Raw genomic sequence first — 22839 nt, 5'->3', positions numbered from 1 at the left:
AAGTTCTGAAACAGGGAAATGGAAAGACCTAGTTTAGTGACTGACTGATTTCCAGGATTACCCTTTCCAGGAGTCTATGTCTGCACTGTCCAATAGGGGAGCCATCTGCCACTTTGTGGTTATTGAGGCCTTAAAATGTGGCTAGTCCGAAAGGAGATGAGCTTTAAATGTAAGACACCAGATTCGGAAAGTTTAGTACTACCAAAAGAATATGAAATTTCTCGTTCATTTTCTATTATGACAAGTTAAAACGGTATCTTGGATACAGACAGAGCGCGCTAAATGAAACATATCATTAAAGTTAATTTCACCTATTTTTCCTTCCTTTAATTTCAAGTTACATACATAGCTCCTTGTATTTTTCTACTGGACAGCGCCGGCCCTAAGCGATTAACGATACCCGGCTGACACCAGCATCTATCTCGTCCCCTTGCGTTTCTCGGGCCGCTTCTACGCGAGCGGGCGGCACCGCTAACTTTGCGAAGCCCGGCGTAGGCCCCTTCTGAGCCCTCAGACGGTGCGGGTTAAGGGAATGATAAGACAAGAGATGGCTACTGGGCCCGTACCCACTGCACATCTCGCAGCGCAGGCTCCCGAATCTCCTCTGGCAGCGCGTCCCCCAGCTTTTCCACAACGCGGCCGCACAGTTCTAGCATTTCCGTCACGGCCCGCTTCGAGGTGCAGCGCACCCGGAAGTCCTCTCGGGAGGTGGCGGCGACCGATGCCCCGTCGTCCGCCCCGGCCACTGTCTCCACGTCCCTCGGAGGGGAAGGGACCACCAGCACAGACGCCCGCGCCATTTCTCCTGTTTGAATCGCGGGCGGGAACTCTGGGAGCGGAAGGGCGGGGTCTCACTGGGGAAAGCAGCACGCGTCCGGCCGGAATCTCAACCCGCCGCTGCGGCAGCGTTCCGGCAGGTGCTCGGCGGACCAGTGGAGTGCTGCGCTGGCGGCGGCGATGGGGGCTGTGGGCGTAGGGTTGGTGGACTGTCACTGCCACCTCTCGGCCCCGGACTTTGACAGCGTATGTAAGGGCGAGGCCCTGCCCGTGGGAGCGGGGAGGCTCGCGGCCCTTTACCTTCAGATTGTTTTTGCTCTCCTCCCTTAAGACCAAGCCTCAAATCCTCCCAGGCCCGTTTATGGCCCGGAGTGACTTGCTCCCGGCTCCGTATTTAATCTCAGTCCTCATGATTTTTCTTTCTGATCCTGAATAGCGTTAAGCCCTCTGTCTCCACGTAGCTTTTATTTGCTCTTCCCGTTTGCTGGAGTGCTTTCCCCCTTCCTCCCCTTGGTCCGGCCGTTTATCCCACCCGCCTCGCAACTCCTGGCGGAGCCCCCAGTTTTCCCGGGAAAATTGTGTTTCCGGCACTTTCCCGCGCACCGTGTGTTCCAGTTCTAATGGGGAAGAGAAGCAAACAAAAGGACAGAACACAGAAAATCAGAGTTGCAAAGTTGCACAGTTGCAAACTGCTCCATTGGGGATGAGAGGCTGATGATAGAGAAGGAAGAGCGGGGTGTCTTTTAGGGGGTAAACCTCTCAAGAGGGGGCACTTAAGTTGGATTTGCAAAGACAAAGAGTCAGCCAAGCAAGGAGTTGGGTGTACGGTGGTGTAAAAAGCAAGCAGGTAGCAGGCCCCAGACAGGATAGAACTTGGCACATTCAGCCTACAAAAAGGCTGGTGGAGCCCACTGAGCTAGAAAGAGAGGGGTGGAAACAAGACTGGTGAAGTAGGCCAGTAAGGACAATGTGGATCCAGTAAAGGTTTTTTGTTTTTTGTTTTTTTAAGGGAGAGGGACAAATCTGATTTCCATTTTAAAAACCGTTTTGCTAATGTGTGGCAAATAGCAAGAGTGGAAGCTAGAAAACCCTAGCTTTTGGAGGCGTTTACTGTATGTAGACAGGAGATGATGGTGGTTGCAAGGGGGTTTGAGAGAAGCAGATGTTTGGCACATGTTGAAGCCTAATATCCTTCCAAGTGTAAATGTCATGTAGTCATCTTTAAATGTCAGTCTTGGGTTCAGGAGAAAATAGGCTGGAGATCAAAATTGGGGACTCATTAGCATAATGGTATTAAAACCTGTGGATGAGGGGCGCCTGGGTGGCGCAGTCGGTTAAGCATCCGACTTCAGCCAGGTCACGATCTCGCGGTCCGTGAGTTCGAGCCCCGCGTCAGGCTCTGGGCTGATGGCTCGGAGCCTGGAGCCTGTTTCCGAGTCTGTGTCTCCCTCTCTCTCTGCCCCTCCCCCGTTCATGCTCTGTCTCTCTCTGTCCCAAAAATAAATAAAAAACGTTGAAAAAAAAATTAAAAAAAAATAAAAATAAAAAATAAAACCTGTGGATGAGATCACCCGAGGTATAGAGAGAGAGGAGCATAGGGTCCTGAAATCTGGCAGAGGAGAGAGAGCCAGCTAAGGAGACTGAAAAGTAGCAGCTAGTGGAGAGCGGTGTTTGCAGGAGAGTAGTATAGCAGAAGCCACGAGTGGGAAATATTTCAGGAAAGAAGGAGTGAACAAGTGAGTTCTTAATGCTGCTGAAGGTAAAGTAAGAGGAGGATAGAGAAGTGTCCTTTATATTTCACAATAACAGTTTCTGTTTTAGTAGAGTGGGAACAGAAGCCAGATTTTAGGGAGAGACGAAGTAAACAGAAGGTGCATCACTATTGCTCTTCACATTCTGTCACACTGTTCCTTGCCTTTGTTGTCATTCCTTATGGTGCCTAACTACATTGATATATACAGCCAAAGAGCTGTATTATTTATTATCTAAAATAATTGTGATTACTTACGCTTGTTTTAGGATCTGGATGATGTTTTGGAGAAAGCCAAGAAAGTAAGTCGATATCTATCATTGCCTTTTGTTTTCCTGTTAATTTCAAGCTAGAACAGCTTGAACTTTAGAGACAGTATGCTTATGTTGCTTTGTTAATAATAAGTAACATTAATTAACTGTTTACTATATGCCAGGCCCCAAGCTAAGCCCTTTCTTACATTGTCTCATTTAATGTTTCACAACATCCTTAGGAGGAAGCGACTATTTTGTAGCCAACCATTTGGTAGATGAGAAAACTCAGACCTAGAGATTAACCTATCCAAAGACACACTGCTGGTAACGTGATACAGATAAGATAGATAGTCTGGATCCAAAATATGTTCCCGCAACTACAGTGCTTACCAGTTATATGGAACAGATTGGTCCATCTGTCAGTTCTGAAATTAGCTCCGGAGATCATGGAGAAATTACAAAAGTTTCCTGAGACATTTTTAATTTGTTTCAGAAAAAAATGAATAATTTTTGGAAGTATTTATGAAATTCATTATAACGAGCACTTTATAGTCTTCCCTAAAAAGTGATAGTCAGGAATGGTTGCCAATACATTTTACATACACAGCAATCATTGACTATGGCAGCTTAATTAGGAGTTTGGAATTACACAGGCCTAGTGATCTTTTTTTTTTTTTTTAATTTTTTTTAACGTTTATTTATTTTTGAGACAGAGAGAGACAGAGCATGAATGGGGGAGGGGCAGAAAGAGAGGGAGACACAGAATCGGAAGCAAGGCCTAGTGATCTTTAGCGAGCTATTTGACTCCATCCAAAACTCTCTCCTGATCTAGATAGTGGATTATAGTAGTGCCTACCTCATAGGGTTGTGTAGATTAAATGAGGTAATACTTATATTCACTGAACATAGTGCCTGAAACATAGTGAGTACCCAGTGATAGCCATCCTGATTATATTGATGGTGTGTGAGTAAGAATAACTAAAAGTTCAGAAGACTTTAAATTTGTCTTCAGTTATATTAAATGTGTATTGTTTGAGACTCTATTCATTTTTGTTTCAGGCCAATGTTATGGCTCTTGTGGTGGTTGCTGAACATTCAGAAGAATTTGAGAAGATTATGCAGCTTTCAGAACGGTGCTGCTTCTCTCATTAAGCATTTAAAGAGTTGTTAATAAGGATGCAGTTATGATGTCATATTTATAATATCAAAGATCATCCATTTTGAAAGAGAATAAGAAGAAAAAAGTCACATCGATGTAGCCCTAAAAAATTCTTTCATACTTGTTCTTTAGAGCAGCATTGTTTACTAGTTTAATATTCCTGCTCTCTTAATTTGTTCTACATTTTTAGGTATAAGGGGTTTGTCCTGCCATGTTTGGGTGTTCACCCTGTGCAAGGAGTTTCACCAGAAGACCAAAGAAGTGTCACATTAAAGGTAACAGTCATATAAAACAAGAACCATAAAAAAAAAGATGCCTTTTTACTTTGTAATCCTCTTCTTTCTGACCTATATTCTAAGGCAATAATCCAGAAGAAGGAAATACTACCTTTCACATAGGTATTTGTTGCAGCATTATTTGTAATAGAGGAAAAAATGGAAACAGCCTAGAGGCTCAGAAATAAAAATTAATTAATTTGTAGAATGTTAAATATACATACATACATATGGGATGCATGCATGGAAAATGAGAATTATAAGGTTTATTTTATATTAGTGATGAAGAAAATATTTAACAGTATAATATAGGGAGAAAAGCAGGATACCAAATGGTTATTTGCTAGGAGTGACATCCAAGGAAAAATATATTCTATAAGGAAAAGACTGGAGAGAAAAACACAGAAATGGTATTAGCTGTGATGATTGGGCAGAATTATAAGTGACTTGCTTTCACATTTTTTATCATGTTGTCCTATTGCTTTGGCAAAAAAGTGATAAAATATCCAGAAAAAGAAAGTTACAAATTCATAGATGTAGTATTGTAAGGGAGCAAATGAGCAGTGTCTTCTTGACCATTAAGCCATTTCTATAGGAATGCTCTGATCTATTAAGCTGCGTTGCTTTTATACCCTCTGTGAAAAAAATCCTACCTACAAGATCTCACTGACTCACAATAGCCAATGTGTCTTACATTTCAGATTCGTCTCTTGACTCAACATCAGGGTGATGCACAGTTCCTTAAATGCTTTATTACATAATGGAATTGATAGCCCCCCATTTTGAAGAAGTAAAGACTTTTTGTTACCTATGAATAAAGGAGGCTACAAGGTCTTTGACTTTTTATAATAGTGAATTTGTATTCTTACATTAGGATACCCCAGGTAGCTCTATTTATTTTGAAACAAAAGTACTTTTAATTCACTTAAGGTAAAAATAAATACTTGTCCTATAGCTCTCCTGAGTTGTTCTCCTGTTATGATAGAATTAGCTAAATTGCCAAAGAGTTAAAATTCCAAAAATACTGGGGATCATAGCAAGATAGCATTTCTTTCGTTGATCTTGAGATTTCTATTAATAGGCATTCATTTAGTTAGTCAACAAGTGTTTACTGAGCACCTACTGCATTTCAAGCACTCCTCCAAGCAGCACGGAGTGAAATCCCTCTCGTGGAGGCTAGATTCTAGATAGGGGCAGACAGACCATCAACAATTAGATACGCAAACAGGAAAACTTTAGGTAGCACTTAGTGCTTTAAAGACAATAAAACAAGATTATGTGATAGGGATTGTGGATGCTGGTTTTTAGATTGTAGTCAAGGAAAGCCTCTCTGAGGTGGTGATGTTAGAAATGCAACCTGAATGCTATGAAGGAATTGGCCCTGCAGAGAGAGGCATCCAAGTGCTATAGGCAAAGGAAACAACCAAGCACGAATGTCCTAAGGTAGGAACAAGAAATAAAGTGCTGATGTGACTGGTGGCAAGGGGAAGTAACAGTGGTGAGGTCAGAGGGACTGGGCAGGGATCACGTCGTAAGGGCCTTGTCAGATTTCATCAATTCAGTGGGAGATTTAAGACAGGAGCAAAAGAGGAAGACAGAAGGAGCTAGGAGACTATTACAGAGAGAGAGACGGTGGTAGACTGGACCAGAGTGGTAGCAGCAGAGGTGAGAGGAGGAGGGTGGATTTGACATATTCTGGCACAGATGTAGAACTGATAGGACTGTTTAATTTATAAAAGTAGTTAAAATACCAACAATAGATGGGTAATTCTAGATTCTTAAAGCAGATATGAACTTAGGAAATCTCAGGATAGCCCTCTGAAAAACACCACAGATAAGCAGTTATTCCTATTTTACTCCTAGTGTGCTTGTCCATACCCTAGATTCATTTTCCCATATTGATTAAATTATAAGCCCCTAATATGTGGTACAAAGCTAGGTATGTAGTAAGCATTTATTAAGTTAATTTGGTTTATAAACTTAAAGTGGCCTAGCATCGCTTCCCGGCCCTTTGGCTAGGATCAAGTGTAAAGTTGCCTAGATCACACAGATCTTCCAGCACATTACTGAATTAATTCATTCAATATATATTATTACCAGGCAGGGCTGGGACCCTGGAGACGCTTCAGGGAACCAAAATTCACTGTCTGCAATCTAGTGCCCCCTGCAAACAGGGCATGTGCTCTGCAGTTGGCTCTGGTCCCTTCTTGGCCCACTTCGTTCATTTGTGTTACACGCCTGACCTGTTCTAAAGGTTCTGAAGACTAAACATTTTCTTTGATAAAAAATCTTTTGTAATTATTTAAAATCATTCAGAATAAATCTGCTCTCCTTCCCTTTTGCCCTTTGTCCCCTTTTTTCCTCCTTCCTCCTCCTTTTCTCTTTTTTTCTGTCAGCAGCATAGTAAGAACAGCATGGGCTTTGAAGTCAGAAAGGCCTGTCCTACTGGCTTCTGTGATCTGTGGCACTTTGCTAAGTCTTAATTCCCTCTTTTTTTTTTTTTTTTTTTTTTAAAGAGGCTTCATGCCCAGCGCAGAGCCCAATATGGGGCTTGAACTCACAACCTTGTGATCAAGACCTGCACTGAGTTCAAGAGTTGGTCACTTAACCCACTGAGCCGCCCAGATGCCCCACAATTTCCTCATTTGTAAACCATGAATAATTATACAATAGTAGTCCTAGTCATAGTTATAGAGGTTTAGGATTTTTGAAGCCCCATAATAGAACCATTAGCTATTAAGGAACTTGAGACCTTATGGAGGAAGTTGGAACAAAAATGAAGTCAGAAATAGATTTATGAATGTCTTTATAAAACTTTTTACATCTATTGAAATACTAGAGACCACACACACAAATACACACATGTATTAAGTTAGTAGTATGAATTATATTAATTTCTGTTTACTATCCCTGACTTGCCAGAACTTCCAGACTATTTCGTGAGAAGTTGGAAGTCTTATTATAAATTTGTTTTGTTTTTTTCCACAGATAATACATATTCCAAGAAGCACAATTTTTCCTATATCTGGTCTTCATCCAAATGTACACCTTCTTTCTAAGACTTTCCAAATATCAGCCATTTCCTGGGTAATCCCCAACTTTTCCAGTGCCTCTGAGCTTTGAGAGACAGAGTAACTTGTATATTTGATATGGAAGAAACTTTGGATGACACTGTTTAACCTCCTCGGCTGTTGTCAGACGCCTTCTCTGGTGTCTAAGGTTTTATACTCTTAGCTCCTACAACAATGTTAATTCCTCTTCGTTGAGTCTACTAGAATGTATTTCTAAGGCCTTGATCTACTCTCTCCCTCATCCTTTCTGTCTCTAGAGGTAGAATTGTAAAATCTCCTGTTCCTTTACCATCTGTTTCACCTCCCTCTTCTTAATTCTTCTTTGTCCTGATTATCTTCAGTAGAATTCCTTTGCAATTTACATATCCTGAGACTAAAACTCTCAAAGTAGTTTATAAGATATCTAGAAGCAAATTTTCCATATATGTATTTATTTGTCTTTCCCTTTTCTTACAAGGGAACTCTCACAGGGTGAATTCTCTTTAAGTAGAAATAGTAATATCATGGAAACTAACAGTATACAGTTATTTCAGTAGTTGACAAAGAAGCATATGTGTGATATTTAATGTTTATGCTATTGAATCTTTAGGGAAAAAATAGGCTAGGCATGACTGTAAAGACAGAAGAAATCAGTGAAAACAGTGCAGGAGGATGTATAGGATTATCACTATGAAAAAACTAAAAAAACATCCTCAGAAGTGGACATACCACAGTGCACTCCCAAAAGCTCAATTACAAGGGTGACTACCTGTCGGCTTTCTTCTCTCTTGCTCAGCTATTCCAGGAGGAAATCCAAATCAGTCTTAAATGCCAGGGAATACCTCTTAAATATTAGGAAGTGTTCTGGTGGAACTTTTCATTGAAAGTCTTGTTCTTGTAACCTGACTGGGTGTGGGAGGTTTCTACTCAAATTTCCAAATAGTAGTATGTACCATTGTAGGATGACTATTAATACTTCGTCACTGGTTAAAGGTATTGAATGTATGTAAAGGATCCAGTATAGTACAGTGCCTGGCATATAAAATGTTTTTTCTAAAGTATCAGTTCCCTTCCTCTTTATTTAAGCAAATTTACTTTTTTTTTCTCCCAGGATTTGGATGTAGCTTTGCCCATTATGGAGAATTACAAGGATCGATTATTGGCAATTGGAGAGGTAACACCAAATAGCCGATCAAATGACTTCCAATCCAGACTTAAATATGATATATGAATATAATCTTTAATTCACTGTTGGTGGTTACAACTGACTTAGATAATTATCTTCACCCTATTTAGCTGAATGATAATTTGTCAGTACTTCCTCAAAAAGCAAAATAGCTTGCGGATAAAACAATAGAAAACTTCACCATAGGCTTATGTTAATGAAAGAAAACTACTTTGTTAGCATTTCTAATTATTTTCTTTTCCTTTTCTTAAATAGGGTCATCTCTGTGGTAGTTAACTTGGTGTATACTGACATTAACTAGGCTAGAGTTTGTAATTAAAAAACATTTTTATTATACAATTTCCAGTTGTGAAACATTTTTATCACTTGGTAATAAACTCCACTTCTAATCAAAGATAAAAGATAAGAGTAACACTTAAATTTAGAATATAGCAATGCGTGCCAGAATAGTGTCAAGGGAAACAGGCATTATAATCTTCCCTGTCCAATGTAGTAACCACATACAACTGTTCAGCACTTGAAATGTGACTGGTCCAAACTGAGATGTGCTATAAATGTAAAATACACAGCATTTCAAAGTCTTAGTACCCAAAACAAGAATGTAAAATAACAATGATTTTTTTATATTGATTTTGTATTGAAATAATAATATTACTATATAATAATGATGTTTTTGACATATTGTATTAATAGGATTAAAGTATATTATTAAAATTAATTTCACCCAGGGGCGCCTGGGTGGCTCAGTTGGTTAAGCGTCCGACTTCGGCTCAGGTCACGATCTCACGGTCCGTGAGTTCGAGCCCCGCGTCAGGCTCTGGGCAGATGGCTCAGAGCCTGGAGCCTGTTTCCAATTCTGTGTCTCCCTCTCTCTCTGCCCCTCCCCCGTTCATGCTCTGTCTCTCTCTGTCTCAAAAATAAACGTTAAAAAAAAAAATTTTAAAAATAAAAAAAATTAAAAAAAAAAAATTAATTTCACCTGATTCTTGTTAGTGTTTTTATTTTATTTTTTTAAAAAATGTTTATTTATTTTTGAGAGAGAGAGAGAGGGAGCATAAGCAAGGGAGAGGCAGAGAAAGAGAGGGAAACACAGTCTGACGCAGGCTCTAGTCCCTGAGCTGTCTGCACAGAGCCTGATGCAGGTCTTAAACCCATGAACTGCGACATCATGACCTGAGCCGAAGTCGGACACTTAACCGACTGAGCCAGCCTAGGTGCTCCTTGTTAGTGTTTTTAACAAGGCTACTAGAAACTGTGAAGTTACGCATGTGGCTTGCATGTATGGCTCCCGTCATGTTTCTTGGACAGCATGGCTCCATGGCATGTCTTTTAGGTTCATTAAACCATAAACGTGTAAATCTGTTGTATTTTTCCATTACAGGTGGGACTAGATTTCTCCCCCAGATTTGCTGGCACTGATGAACAGAAGGAAGAGCAGCGACAAGTCCTAATCCGACAGGTCCAATTAGCCAAAAGATTAAATTTGCCTCTGTAGGTTAATTAATCATCTTTCTGTATTAATAGCTATGGAGCAAATTAAATAATGATTCTCCTGAGATGGAGCTTTGCATTTCTTTTTCTCTGAATTGCTTTAATAGAACAAAATAATACTTACAGATTAAGTACCTAAAAAGAATTTTTTGTTGTTAAACAGAAATGTTCACTCACGCTCAGCTGGAAGACCCACCATCAGCCTCTTAAATGAGCAAGGTATTTAGGTTCCTGAGAGAAATGTGCCTAATATTTCAGTTTGACAGTTCCAGTCCATGTTCTCACGGAATAAACCGTGTTTCACTTTGATTTCTTAAAGGGAATGAAATGGGGCAAGGGTGGAGGTGGAAACCAACTAAGGTGATTTTGCAAGTCAGTCTACTTCCAGGTGTGACTATGCCATTTGAAAGGCCAGCATAAAGCAAGTGAAAACTTGGATCAAGTAATTTATATTCCCTAATTTAAAAATTGGCAGTTCCAATTTTTTAATCAGCTTAACCAGCTGATTAAAGACAGGAAAAAACAGAGCAAAGATGTGTTACTGTTTTGCATGTTTTCTGGCTGCTGCTTCAGAAAATGGTAATTATACAGGCTGAGGCCATGATACATAAAATGCACTGTCAACTTCAGCTGCTTCTAAAGTAAAAGTATATCTTTCAGACTTTATAAAGTGTTATACACAGTAAGAAATATACTTTATTTTGAGTCGCAATATATACACATGTATACTTTTTTTGTAGTATGACTTTATTTCGAGACTTCTTATATGTGCATAAAGAAACCTGAGAAACGTTTAAGGAGCAGTATATTTATATGGTATATATAAATATGTGTGCATATATATATGCAGACACACACATACATATAAGCACATGCTGGTCAGTCATGACTCACTAAATTGATTTCATAGTTCACTTAATAGTCGCAATCCACAAATGATCACACCTACTATTTGAAAAAAAACAGTATCAAATAGTAAAGTAAATGTAATTGCCTGCAGCTAGAAAGTATTGTATTTCTCAGTGATGAGAATCACTGGGATTACTAAAAATTACTGGGATTTTTAGGCAGGCTGAGTGGCCATCCTTTAAGAACTAAAGATGATCTTGTGAAGCCAGCCCTGACTACAGAATCTCTCAGTCACTGATTCCCTGTCTCTTTCACAAGCATTCTTGCGAAGGATAATTTCACTGCTTAAAGACGTAGTAGGAACAATAATTGTTCCTACTAGAATAATTTCCAAATGTCTAGAAAAGTTTTGATGATAAAGGATGTTTAGAAATGTGTTTAAAAAATTGTATTTCAATTTTATTCTGAAGATTAACAACGTGCTGTATTTTTTATTGTACTGTTTGAACACTGTACATTTACCCGTTAGAAGTCATAGAACCTCATCCTTATGTCCTTGTGATCAACATTTACTTAAAATTTACAATCTATGTTGCCCAATTTGATTAGTGGAAAAACTTCTCATTAAGGAAATGAAAGGAAACTCTAGCTTATCATTAACCTTTGACAGGTGCTGACAAAGTGCTTCTGCATGCATTTGATGGCCGGCCATCTGTAGCCATGGAAGGAGTAAGAGCTGGGTACTTCTTCTCAATTCCTCCTTCTATCATAAGAAGTGGACAGGTAAGTTCTTTCATTAAGCCTCAATTTATGCTTTGTGAAATACACTTTAAAATACGAGCTTTTATTACACACTTGTAATAACTTACTCTGGTTACATTACAAAAATTAATCATAGGTCCCTACCGCACACTGACATGAAAATTAACTCAAAAATGGATCAAAGACATAAACACAAGAGCTAAATCTATAAAATTATTAGAAGAAAACAGATCAAAATCTTTATAACCTTGGAATTGGCAATGGTTTCTTAGATATGACACCAAAAGCACAAGCAGTCAAAGAAAAAATAGACTTCACCAAAATTTAAAACTTCCACGGTAAAACAATTCTTGTACTTTTTATACTAGAAGAGATACTATGGAGAAAGTGAAAAGATAACCTACAGAATAAGTATTTGCAAATTATATCTAATAAGGGTTTAGTGTCCAGAGTATATAAAACACCATTACTACTCACCAATTAGAAACAAAATAGGTGTGCCTGTGTGCTCAGTCTGTTGAGCGTCCAACCCTTGATTTCAGCTCAGGTCATGAACCCAGGGTTGTGGGACCGAGCCCTGTGTCAGGCTCTGCACTGGGCACAGAGCCTGCTTGGGATTCTCTCTTTCCCTCTTTCTCTGCCCCTTTCCTGTTCATACTCTTGCTCTCACTCTCTCTCAAAAAAAAAAAAATAATAATAATAAATAATAAACAGGCAAATAACCCAGTTTAAGAATGGACGAAGGATTTAAGTAGATTTTCTCCAGAAGACATACAAATGGTCATAAGGACATGAAAAGACATTAGCCAAAAAGAAAGCACAAATCAAGGGTACGATGCAGTACCACTTCACACCCACTCGGTTTGACAGTTTCTCAAAAAATTAAACACAGTTAACATATGACCCAGCAATTCCACTCCTTGGTAGATACCCAAGAGAAATGAAAACATATATCCACACACAAACTTGTACATGAAGCAGGATTGTACAAGCAAACTTGTACAGCAGCAGGATTCATAATTGCCAAAAACTAGAAACAACCCAAATGTCCATCAGCCGATGAGTGGATAAACAAAATGTGGTGTGCCCGTATAATGGAATATTATTCAATCATAAAAAGAATTGAAGTGCTCATTCCTGCTAAAACATGGATAAACCTTGAAAACATTATGCTAAGAAAAAAGCCAGACACAAAAGAACACATATCATTCCATTTATATGAACTGTCCAGACTAGGCAAATTTCACAGAGGCTGAAAGTAGACTAATGATTGCTACTAATCATTAGTGACTACTAATGGGTAAAGGGTGACTTTCTGGGGTGATGAAAAGTTCTGGAATTACATACTGCTGATGGTTGTACCACCTTGTGAATATAGTAAAAACCATTGAAATGTATACTTTTATTTTATTAAAAAAAATTTTTTTAATGTTTATTTATTTGTGAGAGAGGCAGAGAGTGAGCAGGGGAGGGGCAGAGAGAGGGAGACACAGAATCTGAAGCAGACTCCAGGCTCTGAGCTGTGAGCACAGAGCCTGACGCGGGACTCGAACTCACAGACCACGAGATTGTGATCTGAGCCGAAGTCGGACACTCAACTGACAGAGCTACCCAGGCACCCCTGAAATGTATACTTTTAAAGAATGAATATCATGGTATGTGAATTCTATCAATTAAAAATGCAACAAAAACTAATTTAGGTAATTTACCATATTTTTAGACACTTTTTTTTTATATTTTATTGTCTTTGATACTGAGGTGCATGTTACAGTCAATGGCACCTTAAATTCTGTGAAATACAGTAAATTGTCTACCAGTACTCAGAACTAATGTAAGTAAAGAGTACAGAATTGAGGTATAGCCAAGATTTTTTAGAAATGTCTCCAAGGGGCATTTGGATGGCTAATTGGTTAAGCATCCAACTCTTGACTTCAGCTCAGGTCATGATCCCAGTGTTGTGGGATCAAGCCCCACATCGGGCTCCACACTGCCTGCATGGAGCCTGCTTACGATTCTTTCTCTCTCTCCTTCTGCTCCCTCCCTTGCTCCTTCTCTCTCTAAAATAAAATAAAATTTAAAAAAAAAATCTCCAGTAACAATTATTTATGTTTTATTATTTTTTGAATTGTAGTTTTTAAAATCAGGTTTATTGAGAAATATACCTATTGTGATTTGCCTTTTTTACATACACAATTCTAATGGTTTTAACAAAGGTGTACTACCACCACATTCAAGATACAGAGTATTTCCATCATCCCAAAAAGTTGCTTCATGTACCTTTCTAGTAAATTCCTCCTTCCACCCCCAATCCCTGGCAACCACTGATTTCTGTCCCTATGGTTTTACCTATTCTAGAATGTGATCTAAATGAAATAATTCATGTAAGCTTTTGGATCTGGCTTCTTTTACTTAATGCTTTTGGATTCATCCGTGTTGTTGCATATATGAGTAGTCTATTTTGTATACGTAGTTTATTTTGATTGCATGTGGATTTTCCAGATTACCCATTTACCAGTTGATAAACATTTAGATTGTTTCCAGTTTCACACTATTATGGATAGAGCTGATATAGACATTAACATACAGATCTTTGTTTGGACATATATTTTCATTTCTTCTGTGTTAAAACCTAGAGGTGCTATTGCTGAGTCATAAGGTTAAGTGTATGTTTAACTTATTAAGAAACTGTCAAACTGACTTCCAATTGGCTGTCCCATTTTGGATTCTCAACAGCAGTAAGCCAAAGTCTTGGTTCTGCATCCTTACTAGTACTTGGTGTTGTCATTTTTTTAGCTATTCTGATACGTGCATAACCATCTCTCATTGTGGTTTCCATTGCATTTCCTCGGTTAATGATGTTTCAAATTTATGTTCCATGCTGACAGTGCAAAGCCTGCTTGGGATTCTCTCTCACTCCCTTTCCCTCAGTCTCCTTCTCTTTGTGTCCCTCCCTCACTCGTGCTCTCTCTCAAATAAAAAGTTTTAAAAAATTTAAAAGCACATCTTTGCAGGGGTGCCTAGGTGGCCCAGTCAGTACAGCATGTGACTCTTCATCTCAGAGTTGTGAGCCCCACATTGGGTGTAAAGATTACTTAGAAATAAAATGTTTTTAAAAATTTAAAATAAAAGCACATCATTTCATGTGCTTATTTGACATCCATACATCCACATCTCTTCTTTGGTAAAATTTCATTCACATATTTTGCACCTTTTTATTTGGTTTGTTTTTTATCGTTGAGTTGGCGAAGGTCTTTATATATTCTGGATGCAAGTCCTTTATCTGCTAAGTGTTTTGCCAATGTCTTCTCTCATTTTCTCGCAAATATATTCTTTTATTTTCTCTAGTGTCTTTCAAAGGGAAGTTCGTTATTTTGATGAGCTTCAGTTACTATTTTTCTTCTAGGATTTGTGCTCTTAGTATCATATCTAAGAAATCTATCTAACCCAAGGTCAAAAAGATTTTCTCTTATGTTTTCTTCTAGAAGACTTACAGATTTAGTTTTACATGTAGATTTGTGATCTATTTTGTATATGTTGTGAAGTATGAGGCAAGAGTCACTATTTTGCCTATAGATATCTGGTTCTGGTATAATTTGCTGGAAAGATGATCCTTTCTCCCTAAAACTACTTTGGCACTGTAAAAAAATTAGTTGACTGTATATCTGGATCTACTTCTCATTTTTCAATTCTGTCCCATTGATGTATATGTCTGTTCATATGCCAATATCACACAACCGTGATTATGTTAGATTTATAGTAAGTTTTGAAATCAGGTAGTGTGAGTATATGCTGCAATAAAGCAAATATCACAATAAAGCTGCGTCTCAACAGTGGGCTTAGTAATTATTAAATCCCATTGTAAACAGATGTGCCGTCATCCAAGCTTTGTTGTTCCATTTATAGAGCACAAGCAGAATAAATTTAGCATTATTCTTAAGGGCTCTAGGATTTTTAGAATGGTAAGTAAACATTAAAGTCACCAGCTGCATTAGCACCTAACAAGAAAGTCAGCCTGTCCTTTGAATTTTGGGAGCCAGGCATTGACTTTTCTCTCTAGCTATGAAGGTCCTAGATGGCATCTTCTTCCAGTAGAAGGCTGTTCTGTCTACACTGAAAATCTGTTTTATAGCGTAGCCACCTTCCTGAATTCTCTGAGCTGGATCTTCTGGAGAACTTGCTGCAGCTTCCATGTCAGCCCTTGCTGCTCCGCCTTGCACTTTCATGTTTTGGAGACGGTGTCTTTCCTTAAACTTCATGGACCAACCTCTACTGGTTTCAGAATTTACTTCTGCAGCTTCCTCGCCTCTTTCAGCTTTCATAGAACTAAAGGGCTTTGCTCTGGATTGGGCTTTGGCATAAGGGAATGTTGTGGCTGGTTTCGTCTCCTTTCCAGGACACTCAAACTTTCTCCATATCAGCAATAAGGTGTTTCACTTTCTTATCACTTGTGTGTTCACGGGAGCAGCACTTTTCATTTCCTCCAAGAACTTTTTCTTTGCATTCGCAACGGCTAACTGGCACAAGAGACCTCACTTTCTGCCTGTCTCGGCTTTCCTCACCAAGCTTAATCGTATCTAGCTTTTGATTTAAAATGAGAGCTATGTGATTCTTCCTTTCCCTTGAACACTTTTAAAGGCCATTGTAGGGTGATTAATTGGCCTAATTTCAGTATTGTGTGTCTCAGGGGTAGGGAGGCCTGGGGAGAGGGAGAGAGAGACAAGGGAATGGCTGGTGGGTGGACATACACATTTATCAGTTACGTGTACCGTCTTGTATAGGCACAGTTTGCGGTGCCACAAAGCAGTTACAATAGTAACATCAGAGGTCTCTGGTCACATATCAGCATAACAGATACAATAACAATGAAGATGTTTGGAATATTGCAAGAATCACCAAAATGTGAGACAGTGACACAAACTGAGTAAATGCTTTTGGAAAAACGGCACTGATAGACTTGCTAGATACAGGGTTGCTGTAAACCTTCAATTTGTAAAAAGAAACAAAAACAAAGCCTCGATATCTGTGAAACACAGTAAAGCAAGGTTGCCTATATATTATCCTTTTTACAGTTAAAGTATAGTTTATAGTTCAGTTTCAGATTATTTATTTAAAATCTTCCCTGTTTTCTAATATAAACCTTTAATGCTATAGTTGCATTAGCACTAACCAGTTCTTATAGTTACAATCCACAAATTTTGATGGATGCTGTATTTTCACTTTCTTTCAGCTTGAAATATTTTCTAATTTACCTTGTGACTTCCTCTTTGACCATATTGATTATTTCAAAGTGTGTTGCTTAATTTCCAAATACTTAGGAATTTTCCTGATAACTTTGTTATTAGGATCTGATCACTAATTCTGTTGTGTTCAGGAAACATACAGTATGTAATTTTAATTCTTCCAAATTAGTTGAGGGGGCGCCTGGGTGCCTCAGTCAGTTAAATGTCTGACTTCAGCTCAGGTCATGATATCACAGTTTGAGAGTTTGAGCCCCACATCAGGCTCTGTGCTGAAGACTTGGAGCCTGGAGGCTGCTTCGGATTCTGTGTCTCCTCTCTCTGCCCCTCCCCCCACCCCCGTCTCTCTCAAAAATAAACAAACATTGAAAAAAAATTTTTTTAATAAAATAAATTAGTTGAGGCTTAGTGGCCCAGAATATGGTCGGTCTTGGTAAATAGAACATACATAACTTGAAAAGAATGTGTATTCTGCTACTGGGGGATGGAGTGTTCTAAAATGTCAGGTCAAGTTAATTGATAGCTCAAGATTATTTTTATTTCTCCTATTTTTATCAAGTGTGGAAAAATTTCCTATTTGGTAATAATTTTTAGCTGTATCATTTCTTTTCCAAAACAAAAATACTATTTTTTCTAATTTTAAAGACAGTATATGTACATTATAGAAAATTGAAAGACTTCAGAAAAGAACAAATTTCAAGTCAGCCTAAATCCTACCACTCAAAGATAATCATTGATAACATTGATTCAGATCAATTCTTAGTCTTTTTGTTTTGAGTCAGCTTCATGGATATTAGTGTCTATAAATATTGATCTACTTCATCTTTAAAGTGATTGCATAATATTTCACACTATGGATGTACCATAATTTATTTAATCATTACTGTAAGTAAAGATTAGGTCATTTCTAGTTTTTCACTGTTAATAAACAGTGCTTCAGTACTCAGCTATAAAAAAGAATACATTCTTGCCATTTGCAACAATATGGATGGACCTATAGGGTATTATGCTAAGGGAAATAAATCAGACAGAAAAAGATAAATACCATATGATTTTACTTCTGTGTGGAATCTAAAAAAAGAAAGAAATGAACAAATAAAACCAAACAGACTCATAAGAGAACTAGTGGTTGCCAGAGAGGAAGGGAGTGGGGAAATGGGCAAAGTAGTTGAAGGAGATTAAGAGGTACAGACTTTCAGTTACAAAATAAGTCATGGAGTTGAAAAGTACAGCACAGGGAATATAGTCAATACTATTGTAATAATCTTGTATGGTGACAGTATTAGGGTAACACTTAGTAATGTAAGTATCAAATCACTATGTTGTACACCTGAAACTAATATAATATTACATGTCAACTATACTTCAATTTAAAGTACTTCAGTGGATGGGGCACCTGAGTGGCTCAGTCGGTTAAGCATCCGACTTCTACTCAGGTCGTGATCTCACAGTCATGAGTTTGAGCCCCGTATCAGGCTCTGTGCTGACAGCTTGGAGCCTGGAGCCTGCTTTGGATTCTGTGTCTCCCTTTCTGTCTCTCTGCCCCTACCTCACTCATGCTCTGTCTGTGTCTCTCAAAAGTAATAAATGAACGTTAAAAAACATTTTAAGGTACTTCAGTGGATACCTTTGGACATCCACAAATACACGTGCACATTTGTGCAGTATTTCCTATAAACGGAATCATTGAGGAAAAGGGATACATTTTTAAATTTTTGGTTAGATTGTCACATTTCCTTAAAGGAAGTTTATGACAGTTTAGCGTTTATCTACCAATAGTGCATAATATTTCAATGCTTTTTGAAATTTTAATCTTAAAATATTTTAACCATGTTTCATTTTGTATCATCTGTCGCCCATCTTTTACTTTTTTTACTTTTTTTCGTTTGGGTATAGTTGACACACAACGTTACATTAGTTTCAGGTGTACAACATAGTGATTCACTTCCCATTTTTACTTTCAAAGTGCAGTGGCAGCAAGAGAATTCTGTTCTTGGTTTAAAACTCATGAAGTTCATTACAATCCTTGTAATCCAGACAGAAAATCATAAACAGGAAAATAAAGCCATCTCCTACCCAATCTGAAACTTTAAATGTGCACATGAATCGAATTGGTAAACGCAAAGCCTTGAGTGACTCACAGCGAATAGTAGGAGCAAACACTGAGCGTGGTGGGTGGTGGTGGTGGAGACACCACAGAAGTCTCTTCCTTGGGTCTCCCTTGGGCGTGTGATACCAAATGTTTGGCTTTCTTGCTGGGTGTGCTTCATCTTTGGCTACTGGTTACTACTGCTTGGGTCCCTGGAGGCTTTGGATAATTTGGGGCGATGAATGTTTCTGTTTAAATCTATCAGTTGGTAGTAGAAGGATGAGAACACAGTGAACAATTATTGATTGAATAGGAAAGCATGAATTTTAGGTTCCTGGAGAGTAGGATGCATTGGTACATGGGTTTAGTGCACATTTTTTATCTTTATGGCTCATGTTTTAAACTGGCTCTCTCTTTTCTCCAAGAAGCAGAAACTTGTGAAACAGTTGCCTTTAACTTCAATTTGCTTGGAAACAGATTCACCTGCACTAGGACCAGAAAAACAGGTAAATGGTTATCTAAAATCTACATTATTTAGATTGTCTCTTTCTTTTGAGCTGTTTTCAGTTTAGCCGTGTGTCTCATTACAGTGTAAATACAGTGGAATCCTATTTTCATGCTAGGTTGAGAGATTTTATTAATTATATAGCTCTTGTGCTCCAGCACATATTATTGGATATCAGCCATGTCTTAATTTATGTAATAATGAGAGCCAGACAAGTACAGTAAAAAGTTCAGTATCTAGAGTCAGAAAGACCTGGATTCAAGTCCTGTCTCTGCTACCCACTAGCTGTGTGACTTTGGGCCAGTTGCTTAATCTCTTTGAAAGTGTGTCCTCGTTTACAGAATGTGGGCAAAATAGTAATAAAATACTTGAGAATATTACAGTGAGTATTAAATGAAATAATGTATATGAATGTCCAGCAGCGCCTGGTTTATAGTAGATGTTCAAGAAATGTTTCTTTTTCTTCTGTCAATTAGCATGTTACAATGAGGCTCTGTTTCTTTCAGTACAAATGTTGATGTAATCATAGATTTATTGATGTGATCTTTGCTGTACATTTTATTATTGTAGGCCACAAAATGTCATATTTTAAGTATTGCTACATTTTAAAATTATAACTGAAAGGAAGCCAGAGTATCTTCTCTGTTTGCTTTGGACACCGCCTATTACATTGACCTCCCAGTGTGGCTTACTGAGTGCCCTTGACTGCCCATCAGATCTGTGTCTCCGTGCCTACCAGGTTCAGAGGACCAGTACTCAAGACTCAGAAGTTTGGGAGCAGTAGTGATGTGATTTTTAATAAACTATGATTATTTACGATTGCAATGTGACTTTTGCTAATTAAAGTCCAATTAGTTACATATCTGTGTAAGTTGCAAGACAGAGGAATGAGGAAATAGACGATCACAACTCCAGTTATGTTTTTGTTTGGGTATAGGACAAGATGGTACAGAATTGCTTTCCTGGTTAATGTATACTAGAAGGAACAGAACGTAGCATTTTCCCCCTAAACAGAAATGAATTTCAAATGCTGTTCTAACTCAGTGTATATTTGCCTCTAGCTGATTTGACAAAAACTCTGGGTTTCCGGCATAGAGCCTTGTGCATAGCAGGTACTCAGAAATATTTGTTGAATAAATGAATTTTGTAGCTGGATATACTTTTTGTTAAGTAAAGTGCATTTGTTTAGAAAATCAGAAAGCACAGAAAATCATAAACAAGAAAATAGAACCATGTACTACTGAAAAGTTATCACTAGAGAGCAGTGGCTACGAGCATAAACCCTGATGCCAGATTTCTCAGGTTTAAACCTCAACCAGCCTACAAACCAGCCATTTAGGATTCCTTCTTATCTACAAAAAAAAAAGTGACGCTAATAAAGCAGATAATAATAGTACCTATCTCATAGAGTTACTTTGAGGAATAAATGAGAAATCCTATGAAAAGTTTACAACAAAATCTTGCCTACAATAAGCACTAAATAAATGTTAGTTTTTATGTCCTTCCAGCCTTCTTAATATCCATATATGTACATATATATTTTTCATAAAAATAAGAATAGCCTGAACAAATTTCATAACTTGCTTTATCTGGTAAACATCTCTATATGTCAATATGCTTTTCCTCATCATGTTTAATAACTGTGTAATATTCCAGTATGTGAACATACCATAATATCCGTAACTTGATATCGTTATTTACATTGTTTCCAACACAGCATGATAAACGACATGATGAACATCCTTGAGCAAAAATCTTGGTGCATATTTTTCATTGTTTTTTTAGGCTAATTATCAAGGTGGTTTGTTTTTTTTTTTTTAATTTTAACAGTTATCTTATTCCCCTGAGTATTATCAACCTGAGTAGAAAACATAATAATAATAATAGTATAATTTGTAAAATCTGAGTGCTACTGATTATAGATACACCACTGTTTTGTAACAACTAAGAAAGAAAAATCACTGACAATTATGCTATGACATGCCATCGAATGTAAGTAAAACCAGTATCAATTTCAGAGATATTGAACATCTTAGAATCAGTGAAATACCAGTACGTAATCTATTTATTCTTCCAGACACACAATAGCAATTCTTGAATCCAACTGTAGTAAACCTGTGAGGTGAAGAGGCCAGGCAGCAGAGCAGTGACCTTTACAAGCCAGTCACTTATACAACAGACCAAAGCACAGTTAATTCATCAGACAGGCAGGTCACCAAGTGTTCACCACCTGCAGACTGCTTTATGTGCTGGGCCCTGGGCCTCAGTGTTAATACCCGAGGACTCTTTTCAAGAACGACATCGACTTACAGTCAACATTGTACAGGCCAATGTTGTGGCTATAGCTTTTAAGCTGAAGTTCAGGGCCTTCTCCCCAGCCTTGCCTCCCCTCCCCTGCCATTAAGAAAAGAAAAAAAACAAAACAAAACAAAAACCTCACTGGCTTTTACCAACTCACTTTGTTCTGCTCTATCTATGGTCTCTAAGATGGCTTCCCTTGAGTGTCATGTCTGATTCACTGTGTGCTTTGTTCTGTTTCAGGTACGAAATGAACCCCAAAACATTTCCATTTCAGCAGAATATATTGCCCAGGTGAAGGGGATCTCAGTAGAAGAAGTTATAGAAGTGACAACACAGAATGCATTGAAACTATTCCCCAAGCTTCGGCAGCTGCTCCAGAAGTAGCTTCAAAACCAAATCTGCTGCAGGGAGCAGCATCCGAGAGAAAGAAATGTTCTGATTAAGAGTCTGAACTAGGGGCACCCAGGTGGACACCCAGTCAATTAAGCATCTGACTTCGGCTCAGGTTGTGATCTCACAGTTCGTGGCTTCGAGCCCTGTGTTGGGCTCTGTGATGACATCTCAGAGCCTGGAACCTGCTTCAGATTCTGTGTCTCCTTCTCTCTGTTCCTCTCTACTCATGCTCTGTCTGTCTTTGTCTCTCAAAAATAAATAAACGTTAAAAAAAAAAGAGTCTGAACTGAAGAAGCCATTATATAAAGGTATAGAAGATTATAATTGGAGAAGATATTTCTCCTAAAACTGGGCTTGGATCCTGAAACCCTGGGTTCTGATTCCACTTTGTACTTCTTTTTAATTATTGTGGTCCTAGCAGGAGATTGGGAAACACCACTGCTTCTTACCTTCCCCGTTAAGTAGAACCACCAGATGAACCGAAACCATTTCTTCTGGCAAGGGTGGTTCCCACAGGTAAGACGTGAGTGCTACCGTGGTGGCTAAAGTTTGATCCTTCACCACCTGTTATATTTCCCATAGGATTTATCTGGTGAAAGGAGATCTAGTTTTTTATACTGTCAGAAATCTCTTTTTTCTGGGTTTGTAAAATTGAATTGTCAGGACTTTGAATTACTTCCTTTTTAAGAAAGAAATGTATAGGTTCTTATATTGATCTTAGACTTTGACGTGTGAGGCGAATGGTGTGTCTAATCGCCATT

The 22839-nt window shown here is 38.3% G+C and overlaps 3 protein-coding genes across 5 annotated transcripts in view; 1 reads left to right on the top strand and 2 right to left on the bottom strand.

Annotated features, from left to right (window-relative positions):
• Positions 1–890, bottom strand: part of NSL1 (NSL1 component of MIS12 kinetochore complex) — a 34554-nt gene extending 33664 nt beyond the window's left edge. The window contains exon 1 of the mRNA XM_058700861.1: positions 567–890. Coding sequence (XP_058556844.1) covers positions 567–800 — 234 coding nt within the window. The 5' untranslated portion in view covers positions 801–890. The remainder of the gene's footprint in view (positions 1–566) is intronic.
• ANGEL2 (angel homolog 2) overlaps positions 1–22839 on the bottom strand; it is a 254102-nt gene that overhangs the window by 59141 nt on the left and 172122 nt on the right. The window lies entirely within an intron of this gene.
• Positions 876–22348, top strand: TATDN3 (TatD DNase domain containing 3). 3 transcript variants are annotated; one of them, XM_058700864.1, is made up of 10 exons: positions 876–1023; positions 2797–2829; positions 3841–3914; positions 4131–4215; positions 8377–8439; positions 9833–9942; positions 10106–10161; positions 11462–11574; positions 19311–19385; positions 21926–22348. In XM_058700864.1, the coding sequence occupies exons 1-10, from the start codon at positions 958–960 to the stop codon at positions 22067–22069; spliced, it is 819 nt and encodes a 272-aa protein (XP_058556847.1). In that variant the 5' UTR covers positions 876–957; the 3' UTR covers positions 22070–22348. The 3 variants fall into 3 exon arrangements, with proteins under 3 accessions (XP_058556847.1, XP_058556846.1, XP_058556845.1); XM_058700863.1 differs by having other exon boundaries at positions 878–1023; positions 19308–19385; positions 21926–22347; XM_058700862.1 differs by having other exon boundaries at positions 879–1023; positions 19305–19385; positions 21926–22345.

The sequence above is a fragment of the Neofelis nebulosa genome, chromosome 15, assembly GCF_028018385.1.
Source record: "Neofelis nebulosa isolate mNeoNeb1 chromosome 15, mNeoNeb1.pri, whole genome shotgun sequence".
NCBI classification, from domain to species: Eukaryota; Metazoa; Chordata; class Mammalia; order Carnivora; family Felidae; genus Neofelis; species Neofelis nebulosa.
The sequence above is the reverse complement of the archived record's forward strand: the minus strand, read 5'-3'. Positions and strand labels throughout refer to the sequence as shown.